A 19,167-nucleotide genomic window follows, 5' to 3' on the forward strand; every position below is an offset into this window, starting at 1 on the left:
ACCACTTCTACCGTAAAATTCCCTTTCCTTGCTAGTTCTGATGAGAAAAATCAGGTTTTCTTTACAGTCATCTTTGAAAATAACAACAGCCAGCATATTTTAGCACTTAGTACTTAGTGCATACTGGGCCCAGTACCAGGGCTCACTCTTCCTAGGGAAGCAGGTTTCCCTTCTGGCTCTCATTCCCTCCTGTGCCTGGCACGGGTATGCTTCCATGTGCAGAGGTTTGGTGATGGGGTCCGGGGCCTCTCCGTGGGGACAACTTCAAAACAACGCTGGTGCTCATTCTGTGTAACTTGAAGACAAGGACTCTGCCACGCTGCACTGGTTTTGGTATGTGGGGAAGTAGGATCCCCCAGGCAGGAAGGATACGCCTGGTATAGGGTGGAAGGAGAGGAGAGCTAGAAGCCAGGCCTCAAAGGCTGCAGGCGGAAGCACTGCTTCCTCAGGTGTGGCCCGGGCAGGGCAGGTTGGAGGTGTGCCGGAGTCACAGAGCAGCTGAGGAAGGGGAAAGGAGACTTCCAGCACTCAGCTGACTTAAGGGAGTTGTCAGGTGGCCTTTGCTCACGGTTGGCGCAACTGAGCCGAGTTGGCAAAGCTGCTTCTTCTTCCTGTCAAACTTCCCTTCAGAGTCCTCTTCCTGTTGCCCAGAAGGAGGCTGGACTTAGAAACTCATACAACAGGCTGTGGGTAGCCCAGGAGAGCCAGAGCTTTGAGGTGACGCTGGTCTGGGTTGAAACCTGCGTAGCCTTCTGTGCTCTGAGGCCTTGGCAGGGTTCCTAGATATTTCTGAGCTTCGGTTTTCTCATCTGAAAATGAGGTGATTAGGAAGGATGAAATACGATGATGTACGTGAAAGCACAGAGCCAAGAGCCTGGCTTGTAGAGAAGGTGCTCTCTAGGCAGTGCCCCCTCTGTAAGCATTGTCCTTCAGCCTCCTGCCACTTCTAGTCCTCTAGAACACTCAGGCGCTTGGAGGGTCTGGTCTGAGGTTCTCAGGCCCTGGCACTGGAGGATCCCAGCCTCCGGGACTCAGCCCCCGTGAGTCCTGCCTGGCCTCAGGTCTTCACAGAGAAGTGGGTGAAGAGAGAAAGCTGGGTGGTAGATTGAGGTGTCTTCTGATAGCCAAGTTATCAGCAAGGGGCCTGCCTCCCCTTGATTTACTCATCAGCAGTGGATCAAAGTTTGCTCTTTTGAAATGGGTAAGTCTGGGATTCAGTTCAAGATACCTTTGCCTCCCTTTCAGGATAGAATGTTTCCAGTGGCAGATGATTTATGACTTTCCATTTGGAAGGGGATTTTACAATGTGCATTAATAAATAAGGGCCATTCTGGGCCTGATTCATACAGCCTTGTCAAGTGCTGTGTTGGGGTTTCATGGAAACCAGCCACTGTGGTGGTCTCAGATGTGCCCTTAAAGCGGAAGGGACACAGGGTGGGAAGAGGGTCTGGAAAAGTCAGTGCTCTTAAGCAATAACATGTACACCAGACTACTGACACCCATAGGAAGGCTTGGTTTCTAAAGTAATACTAAACGGACTGAAACACTCACCTGGGGTAATGCTTCCCCAGAAGCATGGTGATCTCCAGTGAAATTAGAAAAATGGACGGTTAGGGGGTTTCTTACGAGGCTAAACTTACTCACCTTAAAGGACTATCCTTTATTCTCAATTTCCTTTTTACCTTTTTACTGTTAGATTGTTATTGTCTTTACCTTTTTTGTTTGTTTTTGTTTTTGTTTTGTTTTGTTTTTTTGAGACATAGTCTCACTCTGTCACCAGGCTAGAGTGCAGTGGCAAGATCTCAGCTCACTGCAACCTCCGCCTCCTGGGTTCAAGCGATTCTCCTGCCTCAGTCTCCCAAGTAGCTGGGATTACAAGCACACACCACCACGCCCAGCTATTTTTTGTATTTTTAGTAGAGACGGGGTTTCACCATGGTTGGCCATGATGGTCTCGATTTCCTGACCTCGTGATCCACCCACCTTGGCCTCCCAAAGTGCTGGGGTTAAAGGCATGAGCCACCGTGCCCAGCCCTTTCCTTCATAAAATGTGGGTGAGGACAGATGGTAGTCGGGTTCTTTTAGTGTTTGTGATCTTGTCTCTCCCCCGACCCTTTTTTTTTGTATAGTGGTCCATGAAATCCAGGATTCGGGCCCTAACGACCCACTGTACCCATTCTACAGATGGGGAAATTGAGGAACTGATAGAATGACTTAGCTAATGGTGTCCTGCTGGCAAGAAGAAGGGATTACAGTCAGGGCCTCAAGCTCCCCATGGAAACTTCTGGATGTTGGTGTTTGGGGAGGGGTCATCAAGATCAGCTACATAATTTGCAGGGCCCATCCCACAAAAAATAAGAATGTGAGGCCCCTCATTTAAAAACTATTAAGACTTTCCAAATGGTGATGGCAGGCTGTTATACCAAGTGCAGGGGCCTTTGTGACTGCACAGGCCACTCACCTGTGAAGCTAGCCCTGGAGACTATAAACGTCAGTCCCTGATATACTGGCATTTAAAAATAAGAACCTAATGTTCTTAACCCCAGAAATAAAGTTCATTGGACCGGGCCTTTTAAAATCCCCGTTATGCCCGACTTAGAGCATTTCCTCTGCTCTCTGCAGCCCTCTGTGAGGAAGCTTGAGGTTAGATAAAGCAGCAAGTGGGAAGAATCGCAGCAGTGAGGCCTCTTATAAACGGGAGGAAGGAGGTGGGCAGGTGGTGTTTATCTGGGCTCATTTTGCTGTGTCGTCTACAGAGTGTGTGTTCTGGGGGCTCAACATCTCTGAAGGGGGGGAAGTTGTACATGGTCCAGGACTAATGGATCTGGGGTCCCCTGTCCCAGGCCAGACCTGTGTGGGCTTGGGTGGGCGGGCAGTTGCTCTCTGACTGGGAGCGGCAGCTGGTGTGATAGCTGGGTCCATTGGCCACAGCTGCTGGTCATGCCCTCACTGGACTTTGTGGTTTAGGGCAGACTGCAGCCCTTCTCCCTTTCCCCACTGGCTGTGAGAGTACACCCACATCCATCTTGCAGTGATGTGGAGAAAACCAGTTGCAGTACATGCTATTGTGCTGAAGCACACGGGAGTGTGGGCATACCTGCTTGTGTACACGCGTGCACATGTACATCTAGGTGCAGGGGCAGATGCTGTGCAAATGTGTACACATTTACTTATTTACCAAATACTTAAACGGTGCTTACCATGCATATGGGTCTAAGCATTTGACAAATACTAAGTCATTTAAATCTCATAGCAGGCTGGGTGTGGTGGCTCACACCTGTAATCCCAGCACTGTGGGAGGCCGAGGCGGGCATATCACTTGAGGTCAGGAGTTCGAGACCAGCCTGGCTAACATGGTGAAACCCTGTTTCTACTAAAAATACAAAGATTAGCTGGATGTGGTGGCGTGTGCCTGTAATGCCAGCTACTCGGGAGGCAGAGGTGAGAGAATTGCTTGAACCCGGGAGATGGAGGTTGCAGTGAGCCTAGATCGCACCATTGCACTACACCCTGGGCAACAGAGCAAGACTCCATCTCAAAAATAAATAAGTAAATAAATAAAAATTTTAAAAAAATCTCATAGCAACCCCATGAGGGTAGGTCTTAGTATTATTCTCATTTTATAAATGAGGAAATGGAAGCACAGGGAGATAAAGTATGTCATGTAAGTTGCCCAAAGTCATGCAGCCAGAAAATGGGCAAGCACTTGAGTAAAACCTTGCTTGTCTATACTGTTGTATGAATTGTCCCTTATTGGCAAGGACTTCTGGCTTTGCCCTGGAGAGAAATGGCCCCATAGACCCTCTGTAGATTCATTTGCTCATTGACTCCCCCAGCATTTACTCACACCCCTTTATGCCAGGCTGGGGCTGGGCAGAGTTGATTGGAGCACTTGGTGTTGAAAGCTTTGGGCCTGGTGGAGATTTCAAGGCAAAGGCTGTGATGGACTAGAATCATTTACGTGTTTACAAATAGGCTTCTGGCTAGGATGTAGTAAGGGGTCCGGGGCCATGAAGGGAGGCTCCAGGAGCAAGGAGGGTTCCCCGGGCCTGGGAAGCTCAGTGGTCCTGTATCCACTCGTCCACGCCCTGGCCCTGGAGGGCTTGATCAGAGAGGAGCAGCGGGCAAGGTGCCCCTCTCACCCCACCACCCCGTGGAATGGCAGGTGACCAGGGAGGCGGAGAGCGTGCATCTGTGTGTGCTGTATTTCACTTCATTTCTTTCTGGTCCTTTTTCTATGGATATAAACACATTTCTTTGATGTTATATTTTAGAAAAATGGAATCCTTTTATAAGTACTGTTTTGAGACCTGATTTTGTCAATTGCTGAGATGCCAAAAAGGATTTTGTTTTAATGAATAAATAGACTCCTTAACTTCTTTCACTGGCTGTTAGTATGTCTCCTCAGCTAACTCACCCTGCTCTGGAGCTGGCCTTGCCGGGTTAGAGGTGCCATAGGCCTTCTGGCTAGAGTTCCTCTTCCGCAATTCTGGTGTGGCCTGAGCCATATTTGTTTGCACAAAGGAGGAGATTGGTTTTAGAGGCAGCCAGGAAGGGCATCACTGAAGGTGGCTTGCTTCTCTGTGTGTGGGGTTGTGAGCAAGCCTGGGTTTCCAGCATCCCAGCTGCAGAGTGATGAAATGGGCACACCATAGTGTTCTGATTTACCACTAGCCAGTCATGAGGGACTATGGCCTGGCCCACATGGACTCACCCCTGAGGCCCTCATAGGTATCATGGGGTGCATGAGCCCGTCCATTATTGGCACAACAGCTCTGGGCCCTCCTTGAAGCTGCCAGGCTAATGTTGCAGGATCTAAAGAGGCCCGTAGGGTCCCCATTTGGTTTTGTCCGTGTGCTTCCTCGGGGAGGTGCCTGCTTAGTCGCTGGGACAGGGCAGAGGAGAAAATGATACTTGGGCTTTGGGAGGGGAGGCAGCCTGCACTAGGGAGGGTGGCTTCTGGGGACTCCTGTGATTCTGTGCAGTCTCCGATGCATTTGCAAAGCCATTATCTGGCTTCAAACCCTAGGTGGGAGATGGGGCATGAGATCCAGGGTAGGAGCCAAGCAGATGGGAGCCCCACACTGTACCATTGCTTCAGCTGGGTAAACGCACCAGAAGAAACCTCTTGGCTCAGCTCCATCCCTCTCCAGGAGGTGCCCCCTGCCCTGGGCAGCAGATGCTGTCAAGACCCACCCTGTCCCTTCTGCCTCCCCAGTCTGGCCTTCTCCAACTGGCTCATCCACATCTCTGTGCCCGAGGGCTTTTCCAGAACATAGGAATGGGAACAGCTGCTCTGTCCACACCAGGAGCTCCCAGGAGTTGGTGCCTGACCCCCAGCTCCCTCACTCTTGGTAAGGTAATTCTGAGGAGTGGGTTGTGCATGGTTTCCCAGAGTTTCCTCTATCAGATCATGCTCCATCTAGTTGCCCACCGTGGGTAGCTGGCTTAGTAACCCAGCTTTCCCGATACCCTTCTCAGGCCCATTTTCCCGGTCCCTGGTAAGTGTCTCCTCCCAGATCAACCACTTGCACTTGAGTGCCTGCTTCAAGGTCTGTGTCTGGGTTCCCCAGACTAAAAGGCATGGCCTGTGGCCTCTAGAGGATAACAGCAGCATCTTTTCTGTGTTCTCTAGTGCCCTTGTGCCCTTGCCTATGCCAGCATAATGTGCCACGCACTACATATCCCTTGGTTCATTGACTCAGCTTCTCCTGCACCGCAGAACAAAGATGTTTTCCCAGTGAAAGTGGGAGGGCTCAGGCTTAGAGAAAGTAGAGCTCCACAGCTGGTGAGAAACCTGGCGGTGTTGGAGTTCAGGACCTGGAATCCACCACCCTGGAGGCCCTGCCCTGCCCTGCCCCTGGTTTCGGCCCGGCACACCTTGCTGGGACCCTGCTGTGCACCAGGTAATAAAAAGGAAACAGAGCTCCAGAACCTGCCTTCCTGGTGGAGTGGAAGCAGATGGGCCTACACATAGCTGCAATTCAGGGCAGGGTGGGAAGGGCCCTTCACCCAGGCATTTACTCCCCCTGCCTGGCACATGCCAGCCTGCCTTGGGGAGGTGAACTGAATAATGCCCATCTCCCCTGGGGACCTGGAAGCAATGCAAGAGCAGGGGGAGGAGGCCTGCCTTTCCTCTCCTCTGTATCCCCAGCACAGAGCCCATTGCCTGGCACGTGGAGGCACGAGGTGATCGGACTGAACAGCGATAAACACCATCACAGACCTGCTTGACATCGCAAAGCCCTAGCCACCCTAACTTTCCTGTAGAAAGCGCCGAGTACATGTGAGAAACAGGCCTGTGAGGTTCAGGGTTTCCCAGCCTAGATGACGGCACAGGAGAAAGAGTTCATCAAGGCTTGGTTGCTGGAGGATACAGCATTATTTTAAAAAGTGAATCAGCATTTATGGAGCACCTGGTGTTAAGCGGAGTATAATTGGGAGCCCTCAAACACGGGGCTGGTAATTGTGGCTGACGCTGCCTATCGTCAATAAAGAGAGAGTGACTCTTGGGGAGAGCAGCTGTTTAGTGCCGCTTGTGCCTTAAAGGGGCCTGGCCCAGCCTTTTAGCTCCCCCGTGGGAAATGTGCATGAGTCATCCTAATGGGCCGCGTTCCGGGAGAAATGATCCTTCACTTAGTGCTGGTTCCTGCGCCTCTGCAGCTGATCATTAAAACACACTGTGCTGGCCCGATCTCGTGCTCCTCCAGGCCTGAGCTCTTTCTCCCCTTTAACCTCGGCTTCGAGCACAGGAAGCACACACGAGAGAGAGGGTGCACTTGGTGACTCCCAAGCCTTGGCTGGGGCACGGAGGCCTGGCTTTGAAAGGTACCACACTGCACAGGAAAGGCCTTTGGCTCACAGGCGCTGCTGTTTTGCTTTTACATACTTTTCCTGTGACCACACTGGAAGTTATTCTTACTGTACAGAGCCTTACGTTACCGTGAGAAAGCCTCACGGGCATTCCTGATCCTTTCTTGGAAAGGGGGTGGGAGACCAACGGGCTGTGCCTATCAGAAGCAGAAAAATGCCTCGAATTAAGCTGTCTAAAACCAGTTTGGGAGGCACGCTGTAAATACGTAGTTCAACAGATGACATAGGTCCTCTCATGGTTGGGATTTGATGGGAGTCTAGTTCTGTCACCCACTCAGGAGTGTTCTGCTGTGTCACTTGTCTACTTGGGGCCTCTGGCAGCTTCTCATCAACATGGGGAGGGGGATAGTCTGGATTTCTGATGTCCAGTTTACCCTGGGCAAGACCCAGACTCTGCAGGCTGGATGGTGTGTTGAGCTGATGGTGATCACACCTGACACCGAGCACTTGCTGTGCGCCACCCTGTTCCGAATACACTGTGTGCACTGGCTCAGGTAGGCCTTGCCCCATCCTCATTTCACAGATGAGGAAGGTGAGGGCAGAGGGCTAAATGATTTGTGGAACCATCCAGCACCTGTGACTAGTACCTTCCCCTTACCCTTCCAGCCTTCAGCTCTGAAGGAGAAAGGAGAAGAAAATCTTGCTCTTACTCTTCGTGACCAGGGCTGGTCTGAGAGCTGGCTTAGTAACCCAGCTTTCCTGATACCCTTCTCAGGCCCATTTTCCCTGTCCCCGGTAAGTGTCTCCTCAGGCCTCAGGCCCCTAGAGGAGCACTTGTACTCCCTAGAGCAGGAAGCCTAAGAGGAAGGGCTGTCTGGCAAGGTGGACAGAGGTTGATGGAGTCTGCAGGAGAGCTGAGCAGAGCCAAGTAGGAGTTCAGGGGAGAATGAGGGGCGGCTAAGTCAGTGGCTCCATGGGGACCCAGCCTGGCCCAGAGCCCACCTCCCACAGAGAGCTGTCCACAGCGATGGGTGGTTGGTCCTTGTAAGGGGAGGTGGGGGGGTTCTTCTGTGAGGCAGTTGTGGTGATTATACTCTGAAATTTTTAAAGATGATTTTAAGAGGAAAGTCAGCGGTATAGGCATTGAAGAAATCGTGTGGACCTGGGAGTTTGGAAACATGGGTTGGGTTACCTGGTCCTGGCATTAACTTTACTAAGTTCATCCCCGCTCAGGGCCTTCTGTCTCCAGTGGGTAAATGGTTTTCAGACTATGCATGGTGTCACTTTCTTCAGTGGTGCATGTTGGGATTCTGTGTTAAGATTCCCTTTGCAGAAGTCATGCACACACAAGAGTTTGAGATCTAGCAGAATAGACCATCCCCCAGGGATCCTTTCAGTAGTGGCTGCAGACCCTCCCCGGGTGTTTTTGTCCTCAGGAGGGATGTGCTGGATTTTCTATCCATAGTCCCTGGCTGAAAGCACTTAAGAAATTCTAGGATTGAGGTATTTCTGAGTTCAAAATAGAACCTCCCACTACTTGAGAGATGCTGAAAAGCCTGTCTCTACCACTTGAGGTTCTGGGGTAAACAGAGGGTGGAGCCAGGCTTTGTTCCCAGCAGCCTCCTACCCAGGACCCATAGCTCACTCTGAGGGGGTGAAACTGGAAGACAGTGGGCTGTGGGTGTGTATGACAGAGAGAGAGAGAGAGAGAGAGGAAAGAGAGAGGCCGAGCAAGCAGGCTTGAGAGGAGCTGACAGAGGCTGGAATTTGGAATGTGTTTTTCCTAACAAGTTAGAGCCTGCAGGTGTCTAGGCAAGCAGCTGTGGCCGTGGGAGGGGCAGGACTGGAAAGACCAGTGGTGACCACTTTAACCCCCCACACTCCCAGCCTCCTGACATGTGGGGCAGGTCACTGTCAGGTCTGTAAAGGAGCATTTAGGACAGAACACCTTAGGTCAGTACAAAAACGGATAGTGGCTGCTGGGAGACAGATTTCAACTCAGTGTAGGGAAGACCACTTTAGTGGTGATGGCCGTCCCAGAGGACTGTGTTGCCACATCATGAGCTCCCTGCCCCTGGAGGTATGTGGGCGGAGTACTTGGCAGGGGCCTTCATGATGCAAGAGGGGGCTTAGAACTTTGAGGCGAGCCAGATCTTAGAAGGTAGAAAGCAAACCAATCCTAAGTGGAGTGGAAAAGCGACCTCCCCACCGTCTGATTTCCACGAGTTGCAGCTGAGTGCATGAATGTAGCTAATCTTCCCTAAATTAATTTCCTTACCATGTCAGCAGTGATTTATTGGCGTGCCTATAAGGAGAGTTGGTCTATGATGATAGTCAAAGCTGAGGACAGGAAGAGGCGAGTAGGGGGCGCTTGTATGTGTACCTGCATGGGGTGTCCCCATATCCCTGAGTGGTGTAACAGCCTGGTGCTGTGGACCCCTCAGGGCCCTGGCTGCTGGCCATAGGCAAGTCACACTTCTGTCTCCCAGCACACAGGCAGAAGTGCCTTGAGAGTTATGAGAGCTTCTCCACCACTTTGCCAGGTGCCCCAACTAGGGCATGGATCTTACCCAAAGCATGAAAGGGGGGAGAAAAGAGCATTCACAAACATTTTCCTTTTTGTGGTTGAGAAATAGGACAGCTGTTGTCATGCATAATTGTAGCCATTTTCCCTGGTAATCACTGGGGGCTTGGCGGGGGTTTTTTTTCACGTCTTTGTCTTGTCTTCCCTACCAGATTTTCTTCTTCTCGCGGGCAGAGACCCTGCCTCACAGTGCTTTTGCCCCTCACCGCACTCACTTTCGTCCTGGAGGTGCCACCTGCTCTGTAACAAGGACATGGCCTTTTCTTTATAAATTACTGACACATCCTTGGATCATCTGATTATTTGCTCCTTACAACGTTTATGTGAAGCTGAGAAGGCAAACCACCCTGCTCCACTTCACAGGTGACCTGCCGAAACTCAGAGAAAACAGCTTGCCCCGAGTTACCCAGCAAGGGTGTAGCAGAGCCAGTTCCAGAGCTCCACTTGCCTGGACTGTCCCTGCCTGGCTGCATCCTTTCTGCACTGCCACCTGCCTTTCTGTATATTTACATAGCCTCGGGCAGCTGCTGCAGCCCAGCTGCCACTGGTCAGGCTTGGGACTTTGGAAATGCTGCCTGCCTCGGCCATGGCAGGGGTTCTGCAAACAGCCACCCACTTAGCCAGTCCTTAAAGCCAGGGCTCTGCTTGAGGCAGCTCAGACCTCTACGTCCAAGTTGAGTCTGGGCTCTGCACTGCATGTGCACTAGAAAGATACTGAGTGTGGCATCCAGTCAACTGACCTTCCCCCCAAAGCAGAAGCCCATCTTAGAGCCTCTGTTTGGACACCCCAAGCAGCAGGAGCTCCCTTTCCCAGGCAGCATGTTCCTTTACTGGCTGTCGATGTCCTTCCTGAATCACCTGGCTTGTCTCTGTATGGCTTCTGGGTCTGCACAGAACATCTGTCCATTGCCTCTTCTCTGAGCGGCCTCATCATTATTTGAAGCCCTCTCCAGACCCCGAATCTCTGTTTCTTTAATGTCATCTTCGTTGGCATGGCAACAGAGCCTCCTTCCTGTGGACATCAGGCCCGCCAGGGCCTGTGTTATGGGGGGGTCCCAAAGGAGGACTGGGACTTTAGGCCTCGGAGCGGGGACAGAGGCACTTCTGCTGCTGCTGCCACCTCACATCCCCAAATGCTATTTGCTCACCTTCAAGGAGCCCTCCTGACCCCCAGAGCTGGGGAGAGGGCCAGGGCTCCTGGCAAGCCAAGACAAAGAGCCCCAGGCCATCATTCTCTCACAGTGACCCCCTCACAGCCAATGACAGGCCTGTGTCACACACCACACTGCATTTTTAGCCAGGTGAATAATGAGTGTTGAATTACGATGCAGTCAGCACGTCGTGTCTGCGCACCTGCCACCTTGCTAAGTTAAAGGAGAGTGTGTCTTGTTTTCACTGTTCGTTACTGTGGCCCTAGACAGGGGGGCTTGCTTCGTGACCTTCCTGTGATGTGCTCAACAACACTGTGGGTGTATGTAATGTGATGAGGGGAGGCACAACTTCATCAATGATCATATTCTCTAAGAGATTAGCGGCCCGCAAACTGTTAAGGAAATTAACGTATAGTCTTAAAGGTGAATCCGTGAGAAAATGGTCTGACTGGGAGCCTTGAGAACATTCTCAAGTGCATTCATACGCGGTTTGCTTTGGAGTAGAACAAAAGTCAAGGGCCTGGCAAGAATCAGGGGCCTTGGGGTGCTGCCCCCTCACTTTCCGGGGAGAGGAGAGCAGCACAGAGACCCTTCAGCCAGCAAGACACTCTCTCCTTTGCCTTAGCAAGGTGGCGGATGTGCAGACACGACGTGCTGACTGCATCATAATTCAGCACTCATTATTCACCTGGCTAAAAATGCAGTGTGGTGTGTGACACAGGCCTGTGCTGTCCCATAGACAGCAGGGCACATGAGGGTGACCATGGGGCAATAGGGACAGTGTGGGTCACCAATCCTGGAAGATGGCAGCCAGTCTGCCTCTCTCACCATTCTTTTTTTTTTTTTTTTCTTTTGAGACATAGTCTCGCTGTGTCACGCAGGCTGGAGTGCAGTGGCATGATCTCAGCTCACTGCAACCTCCACCTCCCAGGTTCAAGCAATTCTTCCCAAGTAGCTGGGACTACAGGCATGCACCACCACACCCAGCTAATTTTTGTATTTTTTAATAGAGACAGTTTCACTATATGTTGGCCAGGCTTGGTCTCCAACTCCTGACCTCAGGTTATCTGCCCACCTCGGCCTCCCAAAGTGCTGGGACTACAGGTGTGAGCTACCGTGCCCGGCCTCATCATTCTTTTTTATTTTATTTTTATTTTTTTGAGACAGAGTTTCCCTCTTACTGCCCAGGCTGGAGTGCAGTGGCGCGATCTCGGCTCACCACAACCTCCACCTCCCAGGTTCAAGTGATTCTCCTGCCTCAGCCTCCCAAGTAGCTGGGATTACAGGCCTGCGCCACCAGGCCCAGCTAATTTTTTTGTATTTTTAGGAGAGACTGGGTTTCTCCATGTTGGTCAGGCTGGTCTTGAACTCCTGACCTCAGGTCCGCCCTCCTCGGCCTCCCAAAATGCTGGGATTACAGATGTGAGCCACCAAGCCCAGACATGCCTCATCATTCTTTTTAGCAGGTTTGAGCAATTTCAGCAGAGATTCCCTTTGCATTTCTGCAGTGGCTCCTCTTGGCAGTGCCACTAGCCCTTCCTGTAGCCGGGTGATCTTCCTAGAACGAGTTTGCTGAGAGTAAATTGGCCTTGGCCTGAAAGCTGCTGTGGGTTTCAAACAGAGAGCCTTGGCTTGCAAGCTGCTCAGGGCTAGGATCCCTGTTGGGCCACCCCCCCCTCCCACCCCATCCCTTTCGGGGTGGTGGCAGGGCAGAAGTCGTTTTTTTTTTTGTTTTTTGTTTTTTAATTTTTATTTCCATAGGTTATTGGAGAACAGGTGGTGTTTGGTTACATGACTAAGTTCTTTAGTGGTGATTTGTGAGATTTTGGTAGCCCTCTCCCCCTGCACAGGCCGAATTGCTCAATCTGGAGCCAGCCCACATGATTGCAGAGAGGTTACCATTTCCTCCATGTCTTAGATCCTGGAGATGGCACGTTGGGTCCTCTCTTTCTCCAGCTGACCCCCAGGAAAGAAAGCAAAAGAGCTGCAGTTAGCACAAACTTCTTGCTTCACTTCAATGAACAGGGCTGAGCAACACCTGGGAAAAGTGCAATTCCAGAGTAATATCTGGAGGCTTGTCTCTAGACTGGTGGGGAAGGGTGCTGGCTCTAGCTTATTGTTTCCCAAGCTTTCCTGATAAGGATCACCTGGCTTGCTTGTTAAAATACAGATTATTGGGCCTAGGAATCTGTTTCCTTAACAAGCGTTCCAAGCCATTCCTATCTTCAGGCAAGTTTGGGAAACAGTCTGTCTACTGTACCAAAAATAGCCTGTGGAAGAGGAGTGCTTTTAAGCAAGTTTAGTTTTGCACATAGTACATGAGTAGGTTCTCCTTGTTTGAAAATGTTTTAACATTACAGAGAAGTAAGTCTCTTTTGACTTCCCCTAAGCACCGCATTCCAAGTCCTTCCCTCCTTCCCAAAGAGGGGTCAGTTTGGAGTTTGCATCTCCCAGACCCTTTCTTTAACTTAATAGAGATACAGGTTTCTGTTTTGTTTTTCATAAGTAGGTATCATGTTGTAGTTATCATTCTACAGCTTGCTTGCTTTCCATTCAGAGCTATGTCATGGAGCGCTATGCCAGCTCACACAGAGTAACTGCTTTTTTTTTTTTTTCTCCAGCCTGCTGCATAATGTTACATCGTATGGAACTAGCACAGTTTATTTAGCAATTCCTCTATTGATGAATGTAGTAGTTTTGGGTGGTTTCTCATGATTACTTCAGGCAGCATCCTTGCCCATGGACCCTTGTGCACATTTGGGAATAAATACTGAGAAGTAAAATTGCTGGGTCAAACTCGGTGCATTAGGGGATTTTAATGGATTCTGCCCAAAGTTACCCTTGTAAGTGTCTCCACCCGAGTACATTTCCACTGAAAGCATGTGGAGAGGACCCAATTCTGCTCACAAGTGCAGCTGTCCCACAAAAGCAACTAAAACTCTCACCGGTCCATAGGGAAGTGTGGCCAAGGGGCAACACCCACCTTCCTCTAGTCCTTTCCTTTGGGATGAACAGCTGCAGACTACTTCCTATCACAAAGTGAAGTTCCTAAGATAAAAACACAGGGGCCCCAGCAGTGTGCATTCCAGAGAGGAGGCATGGAGGGGCCATCCCCAGGCCACTGCTGGTTTGCTAGGTGACTGTGACAACGCCCTGCCTTCTGGGCTGCAGTGGGCCCTGTGGAAAACAAGGGGAGGCCAGAGCAGGTCTCCAGGAGGACGAACCTATGGAAGCCCTGTAGGGGCTTTGGGCTGACCTGGGGTCTATGGTTTTGTCTGAAAGCAAGAAAGGTGCTTGCCTGGGGTTTAGCACTGATCCCAAGAGGCCAAGCAAACAAGACGACGTGGCTCATTGGCTAAGCAGCCGCACTCTGCAGCCGTGTTTTCTGCTACTGCTCAGCTCTGCCTCTGTGGCTGCCAGGTCTCTGCCAATCTGAGACTAAAATCAAAGGAAAGCTTCTTGTGGACCCAGGTGGCCTGGCCTGCAGAGGAGTCCCGGCTGGCTCCCTTTTGGTTGAATTGTTCAATTAGATATACAGGAGTTGTCCGCTAACTGGGAAGTTTTAAAGCAAAGCAAAAGCAATCCCATCAGAAATCCAATCCCACATCTGGAGGAAACTCATTCCCTTTCTTTTAGCTCAAAAAAGCAGCACGCTTCACACAAACCTTCTGCCTGGCCATCTGGACTGGCGGTGAGCCCCAGGCAGCTTGGACAGTGGTCACACTGCCCAGTCCTGGTGGCTGGGGCCCATGGTACTTCACAGGGCACTCTGGTTGACTGCCTGCCCAACTCTCCTAACACCTGGTTGAATTTTTATTCCCAAAACTAGGACATGATTTTACAAAAGATCAGACAGTTCAATATAGTGTTTGCCAAGTTTCAGGTTGCTCAAACCTCAAATTTCTTTCCCTCCACCAACCTCACTTTGAAGTTCAAAAGCAAATTGATTAAATATACATTTTAGGAACTTTCCAATTTGCTTCTTAAACTAACAGAATTCTAGACTTTTTTTTTTTTTTTTAATGGAAGGATTTTCAACTGTCAGCAGGTATAACTGGAACCATATGTCAGCAGAGACCAGGGGCTTTTCCTGGTTTTAGGATTTGTACATTCTCATTGAAACGGAAGTAAGTGGAGCAGGCAGCTCCGGCTCCATGACAGCCTGAGCTCAGATCTCATTTTAATTAGAAAATATAGGTAGCACTTGCTGAATCACAGGCCTCCCAGAACTCCTGTCCCAGGGCAAACAAAGATTTGGTTTATATCCTGCAAACCTCTGTGTTTGCAAATTACAGAGCACTTCTGAGAGCTGGAATGGCGATTTCTAGATTACTATGGAGACTGCAACCCAACTGCCTCTCACCCCACCAGCAAATCCCCCCAAATGATTTTGTTTTCCAGGGGAGATATTTTTTCCCTTCGTTACTGCAAAATAGATGGAGCATGTTCATGTTGAAGAGAGACAGTGAGGAAATCTGGGACAAGAGAAATAAGATTGGATGTCATCCACAGCAGCAACATCATTTTCTCCATTTGGATGTCTGGCCCCTTGAACTCTGAGACACAAAACCCTGCACCTGACCAGCATCTGAACTGTTCTGTTTGACAGCAGTTTATGTGTATAATTTTCTCCCTAATGTATTCTGCAAATGGTAGAGTAGAAATAGCAAATAAAAGACATTGCAAGGCCTAGCTCTCTCCCACCCCTTCTTTCCCCGGCCTGGTGTCATTTGAGCTCAGTGAGTCTCAAGAAAGGCTGCCATTACAATGTCAGCATCTGGAAGCCACCCCCACTGGGTCCCCACTGGGACTCAGAGCCTGAGCCAGAGCCACGGAGAAAGCGGTGGAGTGGGGGCAGCGGGAGCCATAGATGCTCCAGTGCTGGGCACTCTGGGCTTCGGTCTTCATTGATGAGCTTCTCTTATTTGGGGAGCAGTGACCACTGTGTGCTAAACCTCTCGTTGGCCTCCAACCGCTTGCCAGGGACAGAGCTGCCGCCTGCTGTCCCTTCCCGGGCATCACATTCCTGGCAGCTGGCGGTCACTTGCTCACCCTGCCAGGACGGCTGCCACAAGCTGCCATTTACCAGGCAGACAAAGGGGGATTTTCCCTTCCCCTGAGTTTGCAGGCCCCTCAAATGCCTTACATTCCAGGAGCTGGGAGAGAGAGCAGGCTCCTGTGGTTTCTAATTAAACCCACAATTTAAATAACAATTCATGTAACCCCAAGGGTTGAGAGGAACGCTAACCTACCCCCTCCCAAGAGAAGCAGCCGGGTGGCACTGGCTGAGGAGCTGAGGGCTTGGCCTTTGCCAGATATGTGACCAAAAAGGGCAAGAGTCCTAGGGAAATTTGTGATGAAGCGGGGCTAAGCAGGAGGGGCATGGATTCGGTGGGTTCTGTGCCTCTCCTAAAGGTTAGGAAGTAAAAAGAGGGAGGAACACTTGCCACGTTTAATTGGAGCCTCTAATCGAGAATTTTTACTCTTCTCCAGGGAAAACATGGAATGGTGGTCTCTGAAGTGTTAGAATCCCAGATACTCAAGGTTCTCATGGGAGTTCCCCCCACCCCCAGGTGACTCACTCTTTGTCTGTGATTTGGAGAATTTTTCTCTGGGGAGAAGAGGCAGGGGCTGTGTTCTGGAATACAGACAAGTGGGGAGCTCAGGCAGGGCCCTGGGAGGCGGAAGATCTGGCCAAGCCTTTGCTCACACTGGACCTCAGTTTACCCATGTGTTGTCGAGGGGTCTTTGGGTTTGTTGCTTTCGGGTCCTTACTGGCCCTGGCTGTCTGTCGATCCTTGAGCTGCTTTTGTGTTTTTATTTGGCCTGTCTGGGGCCACAGTGATCTTTGTAGTATGTTGATCTCACCAAATTGTTGTCTGATGACCCAAGGCGTGGTTGTGTTCCAGGTCTGGGGAAATGGAATTCCGAGCTAATTATCTCTAGACAGACTCTTCTGTGCCTCAGCCAGCACCAGGGGCATGTCAGCATTTCTAGGCTTTCTGTGATCTCGTTTCCAACTTTTCCTCCACTTCCATTCCATTAAACCGAGCAACTCACATTCTCTGAGGATGCCCTCCAGGTTCTCGCCTCCGTGCGTAGTGTGTGTTATTACCTCCACCAGATGCCCTTCTGTTCTCACCTCACTGTGCCCGGAGCCAGCCAGGCATGCACAAGCTCAGAGGGCTCTTCCTCGCAGTGGAGCCCTGCCAGTGTGGGTCCCTATTCGTTACCCCTGTGAGACGTGGAGCTCCCTGAGTCCGGGTGCCGGCTTTGGTTGCTGCCTCTCCTACCTCTTCTTGCTCATCCAGCTGAGGCCCAAAGCATAGCTGTGAAGAGATGTGAAACAAAAAAGCCAAAGGTGGACTCACACCTGCCATCTTCCTCTCTGCAGGTGACCATAGCCGATGACTACTCAGATCCCTTTGATGCCAAGAATGATCTCAAGAGCAAAGCAGGAAAGGGGGAGAGTGCTGGCTACATGGAGCCCTATGAGGCACAGAGGATCATGACAGGTAAGCGGAGCTGAAGCACAGGGGCTCACAGCTGGGATTTGGGGGGTAGAAAGGGAGTGAGGGCACTGCTTGGTGGTCCCCAACCAGCCTCAGTGGGGGCATGGTGCGTGCTTTCATGTTGGTAGGTGGGGGCAATGGTGTATTAAATCTTCCCCACAGTTTACCTGCTTATGTTTCACCTATATTAGGAAAAAAACTGGCAGGGCACCATGATAGTCCAAATACAAGGATATCACTTACAGATAACCAAAGGTAGGGGCCAAGAAGTAAGTGGGGAGAGGAGGGAGAAAAAGTAGTTCTATCAGAAATTTCTGAGTGAAGAAAGATAGCATTTGAGACATAAAACTTTACTTGGAGCTTCCTAGTAGGCAGGGCAAAAAGGGAAGCAGGCTGGGTCACCTGGCTTTCATTGCTCAGTGGAAGATAGCTGACCAGATTACTAGTAGAGACAAAATTATTTCTGGCCGCATACCCAGAAATCTTTGTTTTGGATCTGGAAGCAGCATAAAGAACCCTGGTCTACATGACAGGGTTACAGGAAGCATGGAGACATTCCCCCAGTGGCTGTTTTCCTGTTGGCCCTTGATGACAAAACCTTGTCAAAGCAATTGTGTGGAGTCAAGAAGAATGTGGCTGGGTATGCAGCATCCTGGGGGCCTATTTTAGCCAGGATAATACAACACTTGGAGCATCTTTAAGGAGTGAAGGGCTATCAGACATCAGTCATCTTGTAGGCAGGATTGGGGGAAGGTCACAAACAAAAGGGAAACCCCTGTTGTGGCTTCTCCTGGTTCAAGAGGGCAGGCCAGACACTGAAGAGCAGCTGTGTGGGCTGCCCCTGTGACCCTGAGAGGTGACAGCGTGCTGGCAGTCCTCACAGCCGTCGCTTGCTCTTGGCGCCTCCTCTGCCTGGGCTCCCACTTTGGCGGCACTTGAGGAGCCCTTCAGCCCACCGCTGCACTGTGGGAGCCCCTTTCTGGGCTGACCAAGGCTGGAGCCGGCTCCCTCAGCTTGCAGGGAGGTGTGGAGGGAGAGGCGCGAGAGAGAACCGGGACTGCGTGCGGCGCTTGCGGGCCAGCTGGAGTTCCGGGTGGGCGTGGGCTTTGCGGGGCCCGCACTCGGAGCAGCCGGCCGGCCCTGCCAGCTCCGGGCAATGAGGGACTTAGCCCCTGGGCCAGCGGCTGCGGAGGGTGTAATGGGTCCCCCAGCAGTGCCAGCCCACCGGCGCTGCGCTCAATTTCTCGCCGGGCCTTAGCTGCCTTCCCGCAGGGCAGGGCTCGGGACTGCAGCCCGCCATGCCTGAGCCTTCCCTTGCCTCCATGGGCTCCTGTGCAGCCTGAGCCTCCCCGACGAGCGCCACCCCATGCTCCATGGCACCCAGTCCCATCGACCACCCAAGGGCTGAGGAGTGCGAGCGCATGGCGCGGGACTGGCGGGCAGCTCCACCTGCAGCCCCGGTGCAGGATCCACTGGGTGAAGCCAGCTGGGCTCCTGAGTCTGGTGGAGATGTGGAGAACCTTTATGTCTAGCTCAAGGATTGTAAATACACCAATCAGCACCCTGCATCTAGCTCAGGGTTTGTGAGTGCACCAATCGACACTCTGTGTCTAGCTGCTCTGGTGGGGCCTTGGAGAACCTTTGTGTCGATACTGTGTATCTAACTGATCTGATGGGGACATGGAGAACCTTTATGTCTAGCTCAGGGATTGTAAATGCACCAATCAGCACCCTGCATCTAGCTCAGGGTTTGTGAGTGCACCAATCGACACTCTGTGTCTAGCTGCTCTGGTGGGGCCTTGGAGAGCCTTTGTGTCGATACTCTGTATCTAACTGATCTGATGGGGACATGGAGAACCTTTATGTCTAGCTCAGAGATTGTAAACGCACCAATCAGCACCCTGTCAAAACAGACCACTCGGCTCTCCCAATCAGTAGGACGTGGGTGGGGCCAGATAAGAGAATAAAAGCAGGCTGCCTGAGCCAGCAGTGGCAACCCGCTCGGGTCCCCTTCCACACTGTGGAAGCTTTGTTCTTTCGCTCTTTGCAATAAATCTTGCTACTGCTCACTCTTTGGGTCCACACTGCTTTTATGAGCTGTAACATT

General features: G+C 51.2%; 1 protein-coding gene across 1 annotated transcript in view; it reads left to right on the forward strand.

Moving 5' to 3' along the window:
* SHB (SH2 domain containing adaptor protein B) overlaps positions 1-19,167 on the forward strand; it is a 150,774-nt gene that overhangs the window by 35,720 nt on the left and 95,887 nt on the right. Inside the window, exon 2 of the mRNA XM_030817438.1 lies at positions 16,943-17,063. Within this exon, the coding sequence (XP_030673298.1) occupies positions 16,943-17,063 (121 nt within the window). The remainder of the gene's footprint in view (positions 1-16,942; positions 17,064-19,167) is intronic.

This window comes from Nomascus leucogenys, chromosome 8 (genome assembly GCF_006542625.1).
Source record: "Nomascus leucogenys isolate Asia chromosome 8, Asia_NLE_v1, whole genome shotgun sequence".
NCBI lineage: Eukaryota > Metazoa > Chordata > Mammalia > Primates > Hylobatidae > Nomascus > Nomascus leucogenys.